The sequence below is a fragment of the Abramis brama genome (assembly GCF_963993115.1).
Source record: "Abramis brama genome assembly, chromosome: 14".
In the NCBI taxonomy this organism is placed as follows: Eukaryota; Metazoa; Chordata; class Actinopteri; order Cypriniformes; family Leuciscidae; genus Abramis; species Abramis brama.
This window is the reverse complement of record NC_139976.1, coordinates 33,542,852-33,562,863: the sequence shown is the minus strand read 5'-3', so window position 1 is coordinate 33,562,863 and position 20,012 is coordinate 33,542,852. Positions and strand designations below refer to the sequence as shown.

The following is a 20,012-nucleotide window of genomic DNA, read 5'->3' as shown; positions in this document are numbered from 1 at the left end:
TCCGTTTTATTCCTATCTACTGGTATATTCTGAAGTTTACAGAGTTTGATAAAATATCATTCACCTGATTTACATACCATTTTTTTCCCTATAAACATGGTAATATGACAGTATTTTCTGATTTATAGAGTGAAAATGCATATATTCAAAGTCCCCTCTGTAAAAAACAAAACTTATATGTCAACAAAATGAACCAAGAATTTTGTGCCTGGCTTTATCCAACTTTAATAAAACTTTAATGTTCGGATCATTTTACTGACTCTCTTGTTCGATCTCGTTCATCAAAATGAACGAATCTTTTTTCGAGTCATTTCGTTCATTAAGGGGCTTTAAATGTTATACTTTTAACAGGCAAATTCCCCGAACACATCCACCTACGCAATCTTGATCATATTCTGAATTAAGAAATCATTATAATAGAGTCAAAAATAATTTGCAGGGAACATAAATAATTACTTTGCCTTCCGAGTCTTTCGCTCATTTGTCACATGACGGACGCATGAACGACTCATCATCACTATAGTTAACTGGGGAACGGTGATAGTCGTCTATTGAATATGTGGATGTGTTTTTCTCGATGATAACCTTTTCTACCTCAACCGCACCCCATACTTTAAGACCATACAGTATTCAACAGCTGTAATGCCGTTTCCTGTTGACCCTGGCCCAGTTATCAGCACGACACAGACCACAGAGTGAAAGAATACACACGAGAGATTAGCATCATTGACTGATGCGTGAACATAAAACCTTCATAAAGGTTCCTTAAAGTTAGAGCATTCCTGCCAACACCCACGTTTGAAGTCTGTGGATTCCATATGACTCGGAAATATGAGTCATAATGACGAAAAGGACTTTAATGAAACACAAAGTACAGGCCTTCAGTTTATATTCACGCCCCTGCCGGCGTTGCCATGTCAATGTTTAAAAACACTAGCACTGGCAAGTTCTCTTCAACGTTTCTCTTTTTTTATTTCCTGCTTCCTCATTTCTCAGTTTTTCCATCTTTTGACAATTGTTCCCTCGCTTGGTGAATGTAAAAGCACTGGTTTTGATAAGCAGTTGTGTTGTAAATCACTCGCTATATGAGGATCAGTGTTTGTTTGTACACACACACACACACACACACACCCTCTGCTCGCTTCACTCAGCCACACTCAAACCCGTCTAGCAACACAAATCTGGGCACATTTCTTTCTCACACTGACTCAACAACAGCACTACGGGTCTAGAGTATGGGGCTGACACATCCTGGATTAATCGAGGGAGAGACAGAGGTGATAGTTCATTACTAATGTGAATTCTCCAGTTATCCCAGAGCTCACAGAAGAAGGAGTCGAGGGATTATTCTGCTTTCCAATGGTAAGTTACTTTTATCTGTGTTTCATTCACCCAGAATACCTCATCACACTGTGTTAATGCATGGAGTTTTGTTATGAACAGCTGTCAACATTATGTCCTGCAATCTGTATATTCATGCAGTAATAAGTGCAATGTTCTTCAGAGACTGATGATAATAGTTGTACTTTCCCAATCATGTACCAAAAGGAGAGTTTTGATTTGTTTTGATTGTTATGCTGTGCTTTATTTATGAAACAGAATTTGATTTAAAATATGTTAGGATGTAAGCAAAAGATTAAAATGATTTGAATGTAATTAACATCTCATAATTGTTTTGTTTGTATATTAATCTCACTTTAGGTCTGTATGTGTTTATATACAAACGTGTGTGTATATACTGTAAATAACATATGTGCAAGTCACACGTGTACATGTTATGTGGAAGAATTCATAATTGTTCAGCAGTTTGAACACTCTGTCTAACTTGAATGTTTTCATGAGTGGTTCGGATGTATTTTTCTTGACACAAGAGGCGTTGACTGGCTGTAGTTCATTCCACGGAGACACAGCACATGAAAACACACGCTCATGTCTTTGTCAGTAGCTGTTGGTGTGGCAGTTTTATAATTAAAATATTTTGTTAGTTAATCAGTCATCACAGAAACATCAAATCTGCTTTAGCAATTATGTCATTAGTATTTTGCAACAACCACAATGAAACCGAGATTGCCGTTTGCACATAGCATGATGGATGTTTTCCTGTTTTACGAGTTGAAGTTTCCCCTATTTTGGCGTCTCTTCTTCTGTGTAGGTTTGGGGTTAGTGCAGCGTTCCTCTGCAAAATACACTCACTTCCTGTAGCAAGTGCTGTGCAGAAGAGCTATCCGCCGCTTTAAATGTTCATGCTTTTAGCATAGCTGATTCCCTCTAGGTACTAGTGATGGGGAACTAATCATAATTTATCTTAATATTCAAATTTATAACAAAATACTGTCTTTTGACAAGCAATATTACAAAATATTATTTGTATTGTACAAATATTGTAATTGCAATATTATTTGTAGTAATTTGCACTACAAATTATAAACCAAAAGTAAAAATGACTGCAAAAAACAAAGAGAGCAGTATATTTTTAACATGTATATTAATGATTCATTGGTTCATTTATATGAATCATGAGTCTGCTTTTTTGTCCATACAATAGAAGTCAAGAGTAGCCTAACTAAAATGGTTTGGTTGCCAACAAAATATTCTTCAAAATAGCTTCTTTTGTGTTTCACAGAAGAGAGAAAGTCAGGTTTGGAACAACATGAGGGTAAGAAAATGATAACAGAATTGAATGGCAGTAATTTACGTCATCCAGAAAATCAGTGCTTTTCAACATGACAAAGATGCAATATTAACCTCCGGTTTCACAGACAAGGTTTAAGACTAGTCTAGACTAAAACGCATGTTTGAGCTGTTTGAACTGAACAACTTTCACTGGCAGATCTTCAAATATGTCACTGCCAGTGTTTTGTCTCAAGATACACATCAGTAATGTTTTTTTCTAAGGCACGTTTATAAAAGCTATCTTATGTCCTAATTAAACTAAGGCCTAGTCTTGGCTTAATCTAAGGCCTATGTTTGTCAACTGCATTTGCAGTTAATTTATCATTATTTGTTCCTGTCCTGTTTTATATGATGATTTATTGTCGGGGGAACTCGTGGGCCGGATGCGCCGTCCTGCCCTGAGTCTCTCTCTCTCTCTCTCTCTCTCTCTCTCTCTCTCTCTCTCTCTCTCTCTCTCTCTCTCTCTCTCTCTCTCTCTCTCTCTTCATGCCTGCATCTTTTCATCACTTGTTGTCTGCTCTCTGATTTCATTAATGTAAATATTCAGTTTTAGGCTGTGTGATGTCAGGTTTCTCTCATCTCTCACTCCGACACACCTGTTGTTCCCCTAGTTTATCTGCATTCCTCTGCTTCACAAATATTTTCTTCCACCCCATCAGAAAAGCCCTAGTTGCAATAACAAACCTTATGTAATGCTCTAAAATAACCCTTGTTTGTTTGTTATGTTTTTTTTGCCATTTTCACCTATGTGCACCTATTAGTGACACTGATTTAATTTACAGTACATATACATATTCTCTTTGGCTAATAATTCTTTTTTAGAATTTTACATTTTAATGATGCTATAGGGTGCTGTGGGTGGTTGCTAGGGCATTGATATGTGGTTGCTGAGGTGTTCTGGGTGGTTTCTAGGTTGTTACTTACTGTCCCAAGAAAAAAAGCACCTAAAGTTTTGGCTTTTTGTTTTGCATTCTTTACATTCTTGTCCCAAGTGAATCTGTAAGTAAAGTTTTGTTTTGTATTTTGTATTTTTTTTAATATTCTTGACCCTATTAGGTCTGTACTTCAAAATGTATTATGTTTTTGTTTTGTCTTGTATTTTTTTATTCTTGTTCCTATAAATCCGTTAAAGTCTTGTTTTGTGGTTTCTATTTTTATATTTTTGTTCCTAGTAAATCTAGTAAAGGTTTTTTATATATAGGCTATATATATTCTTGTTCCTTGTAAATCTATAAGTAAAGTTTTGTTTTGATTTGTTTTGTTTTTTTATGTTCTTAGTCCTATAGCAAATCTGTGTTTTTGTTTTTCATATTTGTGTCCTTAGTAAATGTATACGTAAAGTTTAGGTTTTTTTTCTTTTTTGATTTGTTTTTGTTTCTAGTAAATCTATTAAAGTTTTGTTTTGCGTTTTTTAAATTTTATTATTATTTTTTATATTTTTGTTCCTAGTAAATCTATTAGTAAAGTTTTGTTTTGTGTATTGATTTTTTATATATATTCTTGTTCGTAGTAAAGTTTTTTCTTTGTGTTTTGTTTTGCTTTTTATATATATTCTTGTTCCTAGTAAATCTGCAAGTAAATTTTGTTTTGCTTATTTTATTTTATTTTTTGTTTTGATTTGTTTTTCATATTCTTGTCCTAAGTAGACGTATATGTTTGTTTGAGCTTCAGATCTGAATTGTTTCAAACAAATTACCTATTGTTTTTTTTTTTCTCCTCTATCTTCAGATCTCATGATGATTATATATGAGCCTTGATTTCCTCTTTGCACCGAACACCAGCCACTTAACGGGTTTGGGATCAGCAGACGTGGGCCACTATGTCACTTTCACAGCAGGTTCTGGTGAAATTTGAATACAGTTACACTGCTCGAGATGGCAGAATGGTGTCCATCAAACCCAACGAGCACTACACCCTGGTAGCCAAGACCAATGAAACCTGGTGGCACGTTCGGAGGCACGAGACGGACAAGCCTTTTTTCATTCCAGCTATGTATGTGACCGAGCTCCCACCTGAAACAAACCAAACTCCACTGGACCCTCCAGAAGAGTTTAGTGGATTGAAACCCCTCAAGCCAAGCTCCGAGACAGCTCCTGATATTCTTCCCGCCAACATTAAACCTGCTGAGGTCACGCTTCGAGTCCCTGACTCCATAAAACGAGACTCAGAGAAAGACGGCCATAGAATATCAACATATATTATTCCAAAGGAATTCTTTGAACTGAAGGGTTTGGATCCAGATCCCCTAAAGGTTGAAGCAGAGGCCGGTCCTGTGCCTGAACTCCAGATTTATGACAATGTTTCTTTCAACCCTGGTTCTCCATCTAAAGGGGAAACACCACCCTCTATCTTATTGACACCTGCTTTTACAGATATCACCTCAGAATTGGAGATCAAATCATTTGAGAGTCCAAAAGAGTCAATAGAGAGGCCTCAGGTGGACTCAAAGAGCCTGGATCAAGATATTCAAATGCTCATTAGATCTGGCTGGAGTGAAGACATGTGGAACCTCATGGATAAAGACAAGAATGTGTATGAGAGTATAAATACGGTGAGAGAACCAGAATCCTCAAAACCTGATGATAATATGACAGTAAAGACACAGAGTTCCCCAGTCCCAAGCCCTGTTACACCAGATAAGCCTCTGGTAAGTAATACTTCTTCATGTGCAAAGTAAAGCTGCATTAGCCTACATAAGACAGCAATTTCTGTATGTAGCAAAACAATTTTCTCCAAATATGTTTGTAACAACAGCAATGTTGCTCAGTGACAAAGGCTAGGTATAGCCTATTCATTCATTTATAAAATGTCTGTGAATTTAAGTGATGACCCAGTATACTTTAGTATACTCATCTCATAATGACTTGGATTGCTCACAATCGGATTGATTTAGCTGCTTTTCTTGAACACATGGTGGCGCTGTATACAAATTAGCATCTGAGCTTACAAAAGCAAAACCAAAGAGAAGTGCTGATGTCTCAGGTGTCAAAATCGTTATCAAATGATATTGAAGTAATAATTGCATCAGTTTAAAACTTTAGCTGTCCTTAGAATTTGGTGTAGAAGTGCAAGCATTACATGATCAATTGATTGATTAGAACTTTCATTTTTTTAATTTCTGAAGGCCTCTAAATTTGCAAAATGATCAAAACTTTGCTAAGAAAACTGTTTTACAAAATATAGTAGGCCTACATGTCATCTGATTGATCTTTAATCTGATTGAATCTTTGATCATAAAACAGCCTTTAAATATCATCTACTAAGACATATTATTGGAACATGTAGAGTGGCAACTGATTTTTATATGCATTTTATGCAAATAGTCTGTTATACTGTCATAAAAGGCTCATTGATTTACATTACAAGCTATCAGAATTTCATCTTAATTGTTGGAGATATAAACAAGAAAGTTTGCACCAAATTCCATAGTTTTTACCCTGAGTAAAAAAAAAAAATTTCCTGCTTGAGTGTGAGCTCCATATTCTCACCATATGGGTCATAAAAGCCTGATAAAACACATGTAAAAAAAGAAGAATTTTTTTTTTTTTTCTTCTGACCATTATTTCGTATGTCAAGCTTTGGGGGGTTATTTTTGTTTTTTTACAGTAGGCCTATGTAATGTAACTGGTGCTCTGTCCGTCTCTGACTCGTAGCCTACCGTTGATTTTGCTCAGATTTGATTTTAGAAAATAATGGGCTAAAAAACGCTTATCAAGCTCTTACCTCCCTATCTTAAAAAAAAGTACGTAACTAAACGTAGGTTTTGTGGTATATACCTACTTAAGATATGTAAACATATGTAAATTACTAATAAAAATAGTAGCATACTCTTTCGACTGTTCCATCCGTGCGGAACTACTGTTGCTATAGTTACAGCCTCACGAGCCTAGTCTTGTTGTGAAATAACGACGTTTGAAACTTTCCTTATGTAACGTTATGTAAAATTAAAATTTGTTTAGACTGCTCGTAAAATGAAGAAAATTTAACTGTGAAGAGTCAAGCAACTCCTCGTTATATGCGTCCTAATATTGACACAACGATATAGGCTAGCTGTTATATTTCTGCGTTTGAAGCGCTGAATTACCGGATTGTGTTTATTAGCAACGTTTCGACCCTCTTCAAACGCCCAGTCAGACTCAATTTCTGGAGCTCCCTGCCAAGTGATCTGCATGTCAATGGTTTGCTCTTCTATTTGTGTGTACGGCCGCTGCACCGAACCGGCTTCTCCATCCGTTTCATCTTCCACACCGGTAAACAAGACGCGGTGCGTATGGACAACTTTTATTTGTCTAGTAACTTTAGAGTAGGTACCGAGTTTATCATTAATTACCTAGTTATTTATTAAGGGAGTCGAAACCTAAGCCTAATTTGACTGTGTAGGGGGAAGGGGTTTTCAACCATTCTATCAGAGTCAAATGAAGAGCACAACAGGTTAGGTGAGTTGCTGCCAAGTGCTCTTGAGTGGCACTGAAGGGAGGTACAGTACCTGGCGTTTACTACAACCACTCCCACAAACACACCTGTTTCCCTGCGGAGTGACGGATAAAGCACTTCAGCGTTAAAACGATGGATTCTAAACATCAGTTTTGCTGCCGGTTGGATTATCTTTTCATCTTCTTGTAACGGGAAGGTTTCACCTGTGCAGACACGCAAGGTATGACAGAATAATCCTGCGCTTCCGGTTGGGAGTGATGCGGTGAGGAATCTGGTGATTTGACGGACAACACTATCGCGTGTGTGTGTTACTTACAGAATGAGACGCTACCGACAAAAACATGTTTCATGCATCTGTTATTTTGCGATATTAGGCTTTTGACTTTTCATAAAGTGTTGTCTCTAGTGGAAAGAAAACACCCACTTTTAAGTGCTTTTATTGCACTTCATGTATTTGCAGATTTCAATTAGCCAACAATGCAAACCTTAAAAGGCCGTTTTCTCAAAATGTGTTTTTTTCTTCTCCTGCACAGAGTCAGAAATTTCCAGTTCAGCAGCTTTACTCACACAACACTTTACAGTTTTATTCCTATTCGTATTCCGAAGGGTTTGTTCATATATAATTCGTCTGATGTTATACATTTTGACAGAATTCACCTCAGAGTGATAAAAAGAGAAATCCAAAATCCCCTATATGTCAACAAAATGAAACAATAATTTTGAATCTGGCTTAATCTAGTGTTCAGATTTCTGTTCTGGAAATGTATGTAAAGTATTGTATATTTAATTAGATAACGCCTCATTTGTATATAACATTTGCAAAACTTGTAATGCAATTTTTATTTTATTTTTTGCATCTTGGGAAGTATGGGGATATCTAGTACCATAGTTAATTTTCTTTTTTACCCTATTCACCTGGGGTGTCTTGCCTTAAATGCATAAAATCATTAATTATATTATATTGATCTTATTACGTAATAGATAACATCGAAGTTTAATTAGCACAACCTTACTTTTATGTTGTACGTACACTACTTAACAAAACAATTGGTTGGGGAATATATATATATATATATATATATATATATATATATATATATAGGCTAAGAATTTGGCATTTTAAAATAAAGTTTTTAAAGTTTTTTTATCTCAGACATTCTTATTAATTATTGACCCATATATCAAAATACCATAGTATTACCATATGATACCATCACTTTTTGCTAGGCATTACGTCACTCTCTTCCATTAGTGGCCAGGCAGTGTGTGATTAACATATAAAAGACATAGGCAGCAAAGATTTATGTTTTTGCCCGTTTACAATAAAAATGTCATCATAGAGTCAAGAGCTCTCAGTCTTGCTTTTAGCTAATTGATAACTGCATTAAATGCAATTCTCTGCATGTACCCCTGAAGAGTCCAGTTTCAGCAGGTTTGTAAGCATGTGCTGTCTTCTCTGTGGGTTTTAGTTTGGTCAGATAGCACAAGAACTCTGGAGGCCTGCCAGTGAAGTTTTGGTTTCCATAGTGATGGTGGTTTCAGCAGTGGCATGGCTGAGGTGCCATTCAGTCCGGCGGGCACAATGTGTGGCGCTGGTGTGCAGTCCCGGATATGTAGGTCAGCTTATGCTAATGCTTCTCACACAGCGCAGTGCACTGGAAGACCCCATCCGTGTGCATGTGCACGACAGCAGGAGTGTGAGCAACATAGGTGGAGTAGATTAAGATTACAAGAGATGCACGTCTGTATGTGTCCAATCGAGTTTAGAGAGAGAGATATTGCTTTTGTCAATGAATCTTTACCCAAGTATTTGGCAGGTATACACCTCAGACTGGGTTTGAGTCTGCCCTGGGTCATGTTCCCATCCCTGATCCCATACGCCCTCTCTCTTCTCCTAATCATTAAGATATTGCAAAAGCTCTGTTCAATCTCAGCTCAGCAAGCAATCGTAATATCAACAGTGTGTATACTACATTATTTTAAAGTCACCATGAAATCAAAATGGACAATTCTTATTTTTTCATGGAATATTGCAGGATTGAGTAAAGACGAGTGTAACTGCACACTCACTTAAGTATATTTTATTTTTGACGTTTCAAGCAGCCTTTGTCAAGGTGCCTTGTCAATTATACCATCTTTACAAAGTTAGGCTATTTTCTTAACGCGTTACGTGTTTCTAAACGTGTGCGTTTGCTTCAGCTATTGCTCTACTGAAGGAACCGATATTGCAGTATTTATCATAAATTACACAATAGAGAATAAAAGACTATCACAACTTTAGTTTCATGCCGACTTTAAAATGTGTTAAAAAAATAAATATTAAACACATGATTTTGAAAATGGCAAAAGTCATGTGATTAACTGTTAATTATTCTGTTGTTGCTGAGTTGTGTCCGCATGAAGTGTTTATGTCTTTTGGCTGTTGCAAGTCTGTGCTGATGTGCTCATTAATGTCTTTGCGCTTCGTTTAGTAATTAGGACGGCACTTTATAGGTGGGGCGTCTAATTTTAGCGCAGTGGTGCAGCCCATATCTCTAATGATGCAAATTTCCTTAACATTTACTATCAAAACAAATGTTCGGCTATTTCCCTCTTCCGGTAACTCATTACATTATATAATACAACTTTACAAATTATAGACTTTGGATCAATAATTGTTTGTTCTTGACCAAATAAATCCGGGGCATATAGTTAAGCGTTTGAATTTGAGTGTTTGAGCCGATTGTTACGTTTTCAGCTCCATTCAGCATGTTGGATCTCCTTGCGTGATCGTGACTATTCTGCCTTGCTCTGTTCAGTGAAATGTGGGAAGTTCCTTATCCACCAGTTTGTTTAGATACCACAGGCAAAGATCTTGTTTGTCTGATGGTCTGCATGTTAGTAGCTGCCTTGAAATGTCAAGCAATGTCAGCAGTGTGTGATGGTATACTCCATTTAAAACTATTTTATAATAATTTTTTTGTAATATTATATTCTGTGTAATTATTATAGTTAGTATTTGTACCTATTTTCACACTACAAAAATCAGATTAAACGTGTTGAAAAACTTAAAGTTATTATATTATATTATATTTGTGTATATTTTTTATATTTGTTATAAGTGTGTGTACTGTGTGTAATTATTTTGTATATATAAATACACACACATATGTAATATGTATATTTAAGAAATATTTGCATACTGTAGGCTATATATATATATATATATATATATATATATATATATATATACACACACACATACACTATATTACATATAAATAACACATATTTATTAAAAATATACATGCATGTGTATGTATTTGTATACAAAATAATTACAATAATGAATACACACATATATTATGTAACACAAACTTTTATTTTGGATGTGATTAATTGTGATTAATCGTTGCCCAGCACTTTATATTACATTACATGATTAAATGCTAACAACTTCACTGACAAAAAACATACCTAAACTTCCCCATCAGGTATAGTGAGAAGAAAGCACTCAAGAGTTCTCAGTTCTCTTTGTACATAATGTGGGATTTCAGGTGTGAATAGGGGAAGTTTTGTCTTTGCTATTAGAGAATTAAATCCAATATGCAGTACAGAAGTGCAGTGTTATTCTTATTCTGTGTCGTGCCTTCAAATTCATTTACTAGACTTTGAAATTTAGGTACTGTAGACCATTTTATGTCCTCTTCTTAGTGACCACTCTGACTTGTAAATTGTAAAGCAATGTCAAAACAATATCCTCATGATCATGTCTAGCATGTACACCAGAAACAATTGCCCAAGTTACGCGAGTTGCCTGTGTTTTTATTTCCCAGGAGCCTTAAAAAGAACATGTGTGTTACATATAATCAGCCCCATGTTGTTCAAAATTATTGCTGCATCCAAAATCTCATACCACATTTGGTTTTAAAGTTACTTTGTGACCATTAAAAAGTATGTTCTATATAGTATGAATGTGTGTAGTATGGCTGAAATTCAGACATACTACATCCACCATGTTGTCATCACATGGTCATCACAAGACCTGCAGCGTCAGTTGCATCACTTCACTTCCATTCACAACTCACTGTTCCATGCTGGTGCAATGCTCTCCCCACCCTCATCCGGAATGCAGAATCCCTGACAACGTTCAAAAGACAACTTAAAACTCATCTCTTCCGTGAGCACTTAACCTCTAAAAAATAAAATAATAATAATAAAAATTCCTTTCCTTTTCCCTTAATCCTCTCTTGTCTGGCTTATTGCTACCCTGAGCAATGCCTGCATTTTGTATTTTGAGCACTTCTTGCATTGTTTTTGCCTTTTTACGATGACTCGCTTAATTTAGTCCTAATTTATACGTCGCTTTGGATAAAAGCGTTTGCTAAATGACTAATGTAACTCTTCTCCCTTGGCCTCATGGGATAGTAAAGTGCCAACCGAATGTGCACTTCAGAATCTCGCTGGAATGAATTCGGACATATTACTCAGCTGTTTTTCATCTACTATATAGTATGGAAGTAGGCATATTCGAATACAGCAGATGATTTTCTTTCTGCTGTGGATCACAAAAGTTTTTCAGTCAGTACAATAATAGTCAGTGGGGACCAAAAGTTTAAGGAAATGTAAAAGTTTCAGGAAATAAAAGTGCAGAAGTAATCCAAGGTTATTCATTCTCAAATCAAATTGAAAACAGTGATCAACTCATGTATACAGAGGCCAAATCAATAATATCAAACTTCATTGGCTGTTTTGTGTCACGTGACTTAATGTCATGATGTCATCGCACAAGAGCCAATGAGGTTTAAAAACCTTGAATGTCTGGAAATATCAGGTAGACTTTTGGTCTTATAGTCTAGTCACTAATCTATAGACTAGTTTATATGCTAGTCATGCTCAGCAAAATTTGATTGGCTAAAATTAGTGTCCCTTGTGAATTATATAAAATTATTATTTTCAAAATAATTTCCTCTAATCTTCATGTAGGACTGGATATGTCATGGAAATGTGTTGGTCAAAGGATTGGGAACCTATTGTAAGGTTTAATGTTGAATTTAGTCACTTCACTCATATTATGTTATTAAGAGTATACTCATATACACTCTCCTCTCAGAACAGACCTTTGTAGCACATTTTTAGTGTAGACATGCTACCGTTTGGGCTTAAGATTATCATCTAACCAATAATAAAACCAATTAAAAAAAAAAACTGCATTGAAGGAGGGACCAAAATATCACAAAGACTTACCAATAAACCACATGGAAACCAGCCAAAACACAACTGCATTACAACAGTTGAAGTTTTTAAGGTTGTTGCATTTACTTACAGTATGTGAACGTGAACATCTCTTTGATAGAGGAGGAAGTGAAGTACCTGAGTGTGAATGATGGGCAGATAATGGCTGCAGTGTGCTAGGAGCTCTCACAAGCCCAGACTTTTAGTATTCAATGAGGTAATCCAGGATTCCAGGCCATGATTGGTGATGTAACAGAGAGGGGGAGCTGCTGGGTCCCTTGAATGGCCCTTCTGTGTGTGTGTGTGTGTGTGTGTGAGAGAGAGAGAGAGGTAGGAGTTCAAGCTGCTGATTCTGCAGCCTCAATTTCATTGGTCGATAAGTAATTTGGTTAAGTAATCAGCAGCATGATGTCCCGTCTATGCACCCTACAATCACTTCTTTCTGAATTCATTATCGCTGTAAATTCCTTGGCTATCAGTATGTTAGACAGAAGTGACGTTTGTTTCTAACATCCTGCTTCACACTATACGTCGTCAGTGTCATTTAGAATCAGATAGTGTTATAAATAATAGATATTCGTGAATGATAGTCTGAAGAAAGGTATATAAAACGAATTGCATTTATAAAATATATAATGTTTTAAAATATAAGATGGTAAAACACGAGCAAAGGAGGCCCACAGATGGTATATTATTTTTTTACGGTCATCATAACGTGCTGTTGGAAGTTTCCTACTTCCCACTTCTGAAGTTGTAATTACAAGTTGCATATAAGGGCTTTATTTTGAAGGAAAGAATAGGAATTATTGAGGACACCAGTTTCATTCTTGCCTATTTCTTAGGGAAATTTTATTAAAGCCGAAATGTATTGAGATATCTAGTCACTATTCAATGGAATTTGAATGAAATGTAGTGTTCATTCATTGGCAACCATATAAACTTTACCTTACCTATTGTGAACATTCACCACGCTATTTAGATTATTCTGGAATTTTGGTCAAATACTGTAAATGTTTTTTCGCTGTGCAAAATACATAAAATATGCATCAAGTGGTTATTTATATACATAAATATACATGACTGTAACTGCAACTGCAAGAGAAAGCAATGCAGATGTTGTGGGAAAAGTGAATAAAACGTATCAGTCACACAGCAATAGTTTTCTCCTCTGCATGTTTAAAGTTTATGGCTCGCCCAACTTTAGGCATCAAAATGATCTTTGAGTTTCCCAATCGTAAATACGGCTTGAAAGGCTGTTCATTTCCAATTTTCCACTACGAAACTCATATTTACGAAAATTCTGATAGCAGGTAAAGGCAGCATTAAAGTCAGGCTGACTCAGTGAGACAAATGGTTTACTTTGCCTTGCCCAGTGGGACATTGCCACAGAAACTATTAGTCATAAATGTTCATAATTACACAGAGAGTATTACACCTGTCCATTTCATATTTCTATGTGCAGTCATCGCTGTAATGACTTTGTCTGAACAGGTTTCATAATCACTTCCCCTGCTTTTTTTTGGTCAAACTAATAGATAGTTCCACCCCCAAACTCACACCATTGGTTGAGGAATGTTGGCGGTATCTGCCTGGTCGGGATGCTCAAACAAACAGAGTCATGTTTTCATAGCACCACAGTAGATTTAGTTGAAATCATCATACAAATTACAGGCATAATCTAAAGCCCTATTCACACTGGATTAGTATTATCTGGAGACCTCGTTTGATTTAGAAATGACCCACCCACATCTGAATTTCGTGTGGCGCATTCACACGGGATAAGCGAAGCCTGTGATTTTGCTCGAATTTACTGACTTATCTCATGGATATGATGTCAATAGGCTATTGCAAATGTATTGTCGTTATTATAGGTCTAGCTGTAAGATATCTCATAAACAGAAGAATGTTCCTTACCGCATGCTGCTATACATGTCATCCATCTCCATCTAATCATTCTTTTTGTTTTTGCTCTTCTGATGGTTTTCAGCTTTCTCTTTCGGCAAATTGTATAGTTGTATCGAATGGTGTATAGCGATATGACCCAGCACCGAAAATGCTATCAAAACACTCAAACGCAGCCTCCATTCTTCGCGAAAGATGGATAAAAAAGCGCACAGGAAACAAAAACCTTGAAAAAATTATAAACGACCCTGCCAAATCACAGAGATGCCGATTCGCACAGGACTAATATTATCACAGGACCTCAGTGTTCGGCGAAATATGGAAGGTCATTTGCGGGGTCATTTTTACTTTACAAATTACAGACATGGCCGATTCGCACGGGATTAAGATCACAGACAACCTCCGCAATTATTACAGATGAGTAGAGGTCACCAGGTAATACTTATCCTGTGCGAATAGGGCTTTAGTTCCCACTGCTAATCTGGGCTAGGATCAAATGTTTGAATGTTGAAACCATGACAAACATGACATTTTTGATTTCCATCAAACCACGAACTGCATCAAAAATGCATAGATAAGAAAAGACAAACTTTTCTCTCAAACAGACCGAATTATCCTGTTCCTTTTTTTTCTGATAAATTTTGTCCAGAAATACAACACGTTATGCAGACTTTGACTTAAACCAGGAAAACGTTACCTATTGCTGTTACACCATAAAATGATCATACTTTTAACAGTATAAGATTTTAAAAATATTACGATAAAAACCTGTTAATTAGTTAGATCTACATTTTTTCAAGTGAAAAAAGTATATTAATTTTTTTTCATTTAAATGGTCATAATTCTTAGTTTTTTTGTTATCATCAGTTTTATGTTACACCTTATGTTGTTATATCAATGTTTATTGCATTATTTTAGTGTTGTGTATTACCATGATGGTTTTGTATTTGTGTGTGTGACACCGTGCAGCTTCCACATATTAGTATTTACCTCAGCTTGAGGATTCTAGATGTGGCTTTCTCTTTAACACCTGTGTTTTTATGGTGGTTGTCAGAAAATTATAAGTGTACAAAACAGATGTTGGTACTTTAGTTGGTATTAGTATCAATTAATGAAGTTTTGTTTTTTTTAATCTAAATTTAAGTTCAATCCGTAAATCTTTTGACTTCTGTCTTTTTCCACTGTAAAGTTTTTTTACACTATAGTTTCGTCTACACCCTGCTTTTAACTGCGTATAGTATCTGTGGTAATCTCATGTGTGTTAGAGCACTGGAAAAACTGTGTGTGTGTGTTTTAAACAAACTAGTCTAAATAAGGACTAGATTGTTCCCATTCTTCTGAATAGCCTGTGCTCAATCATAATGGATTTCATACCATTGATATTTAAGTAGCAGCTGTCAATCAAATGCAAAGTTTCCCTCAGGGAAAAAAAATGAAATTGCAGAGTGCTATACATAGCATGGGACATTGCGTTACACATTAACTGCTCATTCTGGTTTCTAATCAGCTAATACAGTATGTTCTAAAGGAAAGTTCAGGAGGAACTTCATTTCACTTGGGCTTTCACTGAGGTCAAATATCTTATAAGCATGATTACGTCCTTTTAAACTTTCGTGTTGTTTTTTCTGTTTAGTTTTCGGTGTTTTTTTCTGTTTAGTTATCCAACTCTCGGGTCATATAGCTGTAGGCTGCCATGTTAAAGATTTGAATAACAAAACTTTTGTGAATAGTAATCCCTAACACAGGCTTGTGGATTTTTAGTTTAGGCTTGTTCCAGGAACTTTTTATGTCTGGTCTGCCTCATTTTCATTACACACATCATTAGAAGGAGGAAAAAGAGTGTAGAGGCTTATCATGATATCCATACATTAGGATCTCTCTATGTCTCTCAACCACAGGCAGGGAAATCAGCATTATTTTAAAATTTGTTTGTCAGACTCCTTGGATGAACAATTGTTGAGTAATTCCCCCGATCCTAAACATATTTCCTGCTTTAAACATTCACAGTCGAAATGCTGATCAGAAGTCACAACCAAACACAGTGGCTTTGTCTTCTGATCTTAATCGTGCTACCACATCATGGCATGTAAAATACATGTTGTTATACCTGTCTATCAGCTTCCTGAGGCTTGTCAATGTTGAGCTACACTTATCTCTATTTAATGTTAAAATCAGCATTAAATAAAAATTCACTGTCTCTATTTTCTCTATTTTTTAAATGCATGTTATAGATTTGATTGTAAATGATACATCCATGAACGATACATTCTGTTGAATATGACTTCTCAAGTCATTTAGTCCCCTTAAATCCCTTCCCCTCCACAATCAAGGAAGAAACGTTCCACAGCGACTTTAATATTTACTCTTAAAGCCATTTGATTGTATAGGTGAAAAAAAAGAACATCTTGAGATCTTTTTAGTGTCTCAGCTGATCCTCCTAGACAGAAATGAGAAGTTAATGTAAATGCTTAAATCTCTTGCTTTTCACAAATTTAGTAATTTCACACAAATTTCAGAAGTGATCTCAACATGGTCTCAAAATGCGTCCAGATTAAAGGCCCGTTCATACCAAGGATGATAACTATAGTGATAGCGATAAAGATATAGTTCTAAAAATCATTAAAAGATTAGCAGAGTTCACGCCACAACTATAACGATAACGGCACAGAGAAACTATATCAGTTTGATATAGTGATGAACGATAAAAACATTGACAGCCAATCAGAATCCATCCTGCTTTAAAGAGCTCGAGCATTTAAAGTGGCATGATGACAAAACTGCAGCGTGCGCTTTGAACGATATCGTCCGCTGGTGTGGACGCTATAATATAGTTATCATTATAGTTATCATTCTTGGTGTGACCAGGCCTTAAGGCTATATACAGTAGTTAACTAAAACTAAAACCAGACCATTTTTAATTGCTAGAAGTAAAAAAAAGAAGTACAAAAAAGTTAACAAACTTAATTTATTTTAGTTAGTTTGCATTTCTTATTTTCATTTAGTTTAACTTGATGTACTAAAAGTAAAAAATAAAAAGCCTAATTAGATAAACAAATAAAATGTACTAAAACTAAACTAAAAAAAAAAGAATAATTCAAAATATTAATCAAAACTGAAATAGTTATCTCAATGATACTAAAATAACACTACAATACAAGTCTACAATCAAAACTCGGAGATCTCAATAGGATCTCAACGTTTCTCATCACATGATGCAAGAACAAATCTGAGCTATGCTTTTCATTTTATGACTATAAACTATATGTCAAGAATTGTGTCTAATTAAATTTCTGGAGAAAGTTGACTTGACACAAATTGACATTGTTAGCCCATTTGAAAGAGGATATTCAACAAGAAAAATATCAGTGTGAGACTTGAATTTATCCACTGAGAATTGAATGTAATATGAAAAGTGGATGCTGCATACCAGAATGGAGCCAGTTTGATCAAATAATGCCTGAATGGCTATTTTGCCACTTATTAACATAATAGCCCGTGTGGCCAAAGGGAATTCATTGGAAAAGGAACATTGTTTCAAGTGAATATACGTTTGAAGAAAGCAAAATGAAGACTTCATTTCTTAGGAATAATATGCACCAATGAACCACGAACACTATGGTCAGTTATGATTTCGTGTTCACTTTAAATGATAAAAAAACAACCTCTGGGCAAAAACAATTCTGTTTTGTTTACTGAGAAATTCAAGAATAGCCGACTTTTTTTATTGCCTGTCAGAGGTGTTACATCAAAATGTGAGGAAACTGAGGAAATGTGCTCAAGTCAGTGGCTTTGACTGGTGTAGGTTCTGTTTCGATGGACAAAAAGAGGAACTTAACTTTTTCATGTTTGTAAAAGTATATTTAATGGTGTTACCTAAAATCTAGCAGTTACACACCTTTTCAGTGTCAACACTTCTCTCTTTGCAGATATATTCAGTTTCATACGTTATATACATGATATGTTCATCCTTTATTCACAGCACTCATACCTGCCTCTGTCTGTCTGTCTCTCTCTCTCTCTCTCTCTCCCTCCCTCCATCTGTCCGTTCTATTCATCTGCCCCCTCCCCCTTTCACTCTCGCAGAGTAGCGCTTCAAGACAGATGTTTATTAGTTGTGCCATCGACTGCAGAAGCAGAGGGTGTGTGTCTGTATGAGTGTGTGTGTGTGAGAGAGAGTGAGTACGGCTCAGCCTGTTTACCATGATGCTCGCTATTGGATAGCTTGGAGTTTGACTGTTGTCTGATCAGCTGTATGGCTGTTGCTGACTGATCGAAACAAAGACATGATGGATTATTACTCTGAGATCCGGTCCAAGCACCGGCCCAGAAGCGCAATGCCCCTCTCTCTGAACACGCAGGTACGTCCACAACCCCTTCAGACTGGGTTTCTGGGCACGGAAGTGCTGTCACTGGCTCTTTGTTGTCATTTTGATACGTAAAAAGTTATACATTGGCATGACTGTTCAATATATAACACATAGTGTGGTGTTTATACATGAGCATTGTACATTAAAATGTCAGCAATGTTGCACATTAGTTGGACTTTGCGTGCATGCGTGTTTCAGTAGTTCTCAGCTAGGATGTGGTTTCTTCCTGTTGAGACACTCCCTGGTGCTGATATATCAAAAAAGCACTTGTTAGACATCATCGGGTCAAGTGTTTGTCACTGTAAAGTTGTCCAACTCTGTAAAACTCGATGAAACAGAAAAGCTGCAAGACGCTGACCTTTAGCATCAGAAAAAGGAAGTTTTGTTTAATTGTTCAGTCTGCATCGTTGCAAGCTTTCATAAATGTTGTATGTGATGAACTACAGACTGTGTGTGCCAATGCCAGACGGTTTCTGCTTTTATAGGCTTCTCCCTAAACATCCATTGCTTCTATCTCTTTTGCTCTCAGTTAGCCTACTTTTACAATGACTTATACAGGTTGTATGGCCGTCTCTGTTGGCCAGCGCATTCAGATCATCTAAATTTATCTCACAAAAAGGATGGCATACATTTAAGGCTAGGGATTTCATCACTCCCTTTGCTTTAAGATGTTTTAAAGGGATAGTTCATCCAAAAATGAAAATCATGTCATCATTTTCTTTCTCCCTTGTCATTACAAACCTGCAAACCTGCATAAAATGTTAAATAATGTACTTGCGAAGTGTCATAAAAGTTGTAAAAGTACAAGTCCAAATTACTTGTGCACTATATTGCAAATATTCTTAGGTTGATTGATAGCTTCATGTAAAATTTAAGTTGCTACTGAATGTCACATGACTGCATGTTATAAGTTTGAATATGCAGAATCTACAGCAGAGGGAAAGCAAATCTTCCTGACCATGAAATCAAAGTTGTCAATTCTTTTTTACTTATGGAATATTGCAGTATTTCTTATATATGATTTGTTTATGCACATCGTTATTATTTTTTAAATTCCTAGTGTCCTCATAATCGTTCATCAAAATTTTGAACTTTTCCTCGCAGCGACTTTTCCTTCTTTGATGACATGTGCGGGACAATAATCTCTCCCCTCCAGCAAACAACCACGATTCAACTGACACTGACACAACACTGAAGACTAGAGTAATAATGCTGAAAATTCAATTTTTAAAATGGAAAACGGTTATTTTAAATTGTAATAATATTTCACAATATTACTTTTTTTACTGTATTTTTGATCAAATAAATACAGCCTTGGTGAGAAGTGTCATAGTTTGTGTTGTAGAACACACACGAACATGATGATGAGTGCAAAAGGCAGTATTTAATAAGTACACAGGCAATAATCCACACTAAGATACA

At 35.9% G+C, this 20,012-nt stretch overlaps 1 protein-coding gene across 2 annotated transcripts in view; it reads left to right on the top strand.

The window, feature by feature from the left end:
• Nucleotides 1–1,037: 1,037 nt before the first annotated feature.
• Nucleotides 1,038–20,012, top strand: part of arhgap27 (Rho GTPase activating protein 27) — a 46,675-nt gene continuing 27,700 nt past the window's right edge. For both annotated transcript variants that reach the window (XM_084135970.1, XM_084135969.1), the window contains exons 1-2: nt 1,038–1,362; nt 4,402–5,320. In XM_084135970.1, coding sequence (XP_083992096.1) covers nt 4,493–5,320 — 828 coding nt within the window. In that variant the 5' untranslated portion in view covers nt 1,038–1,362; nt 4,402–4,492. The remainder of the gene's footprint in view (nt 1,363–4,401; nt 5,321–20,012) is intronic.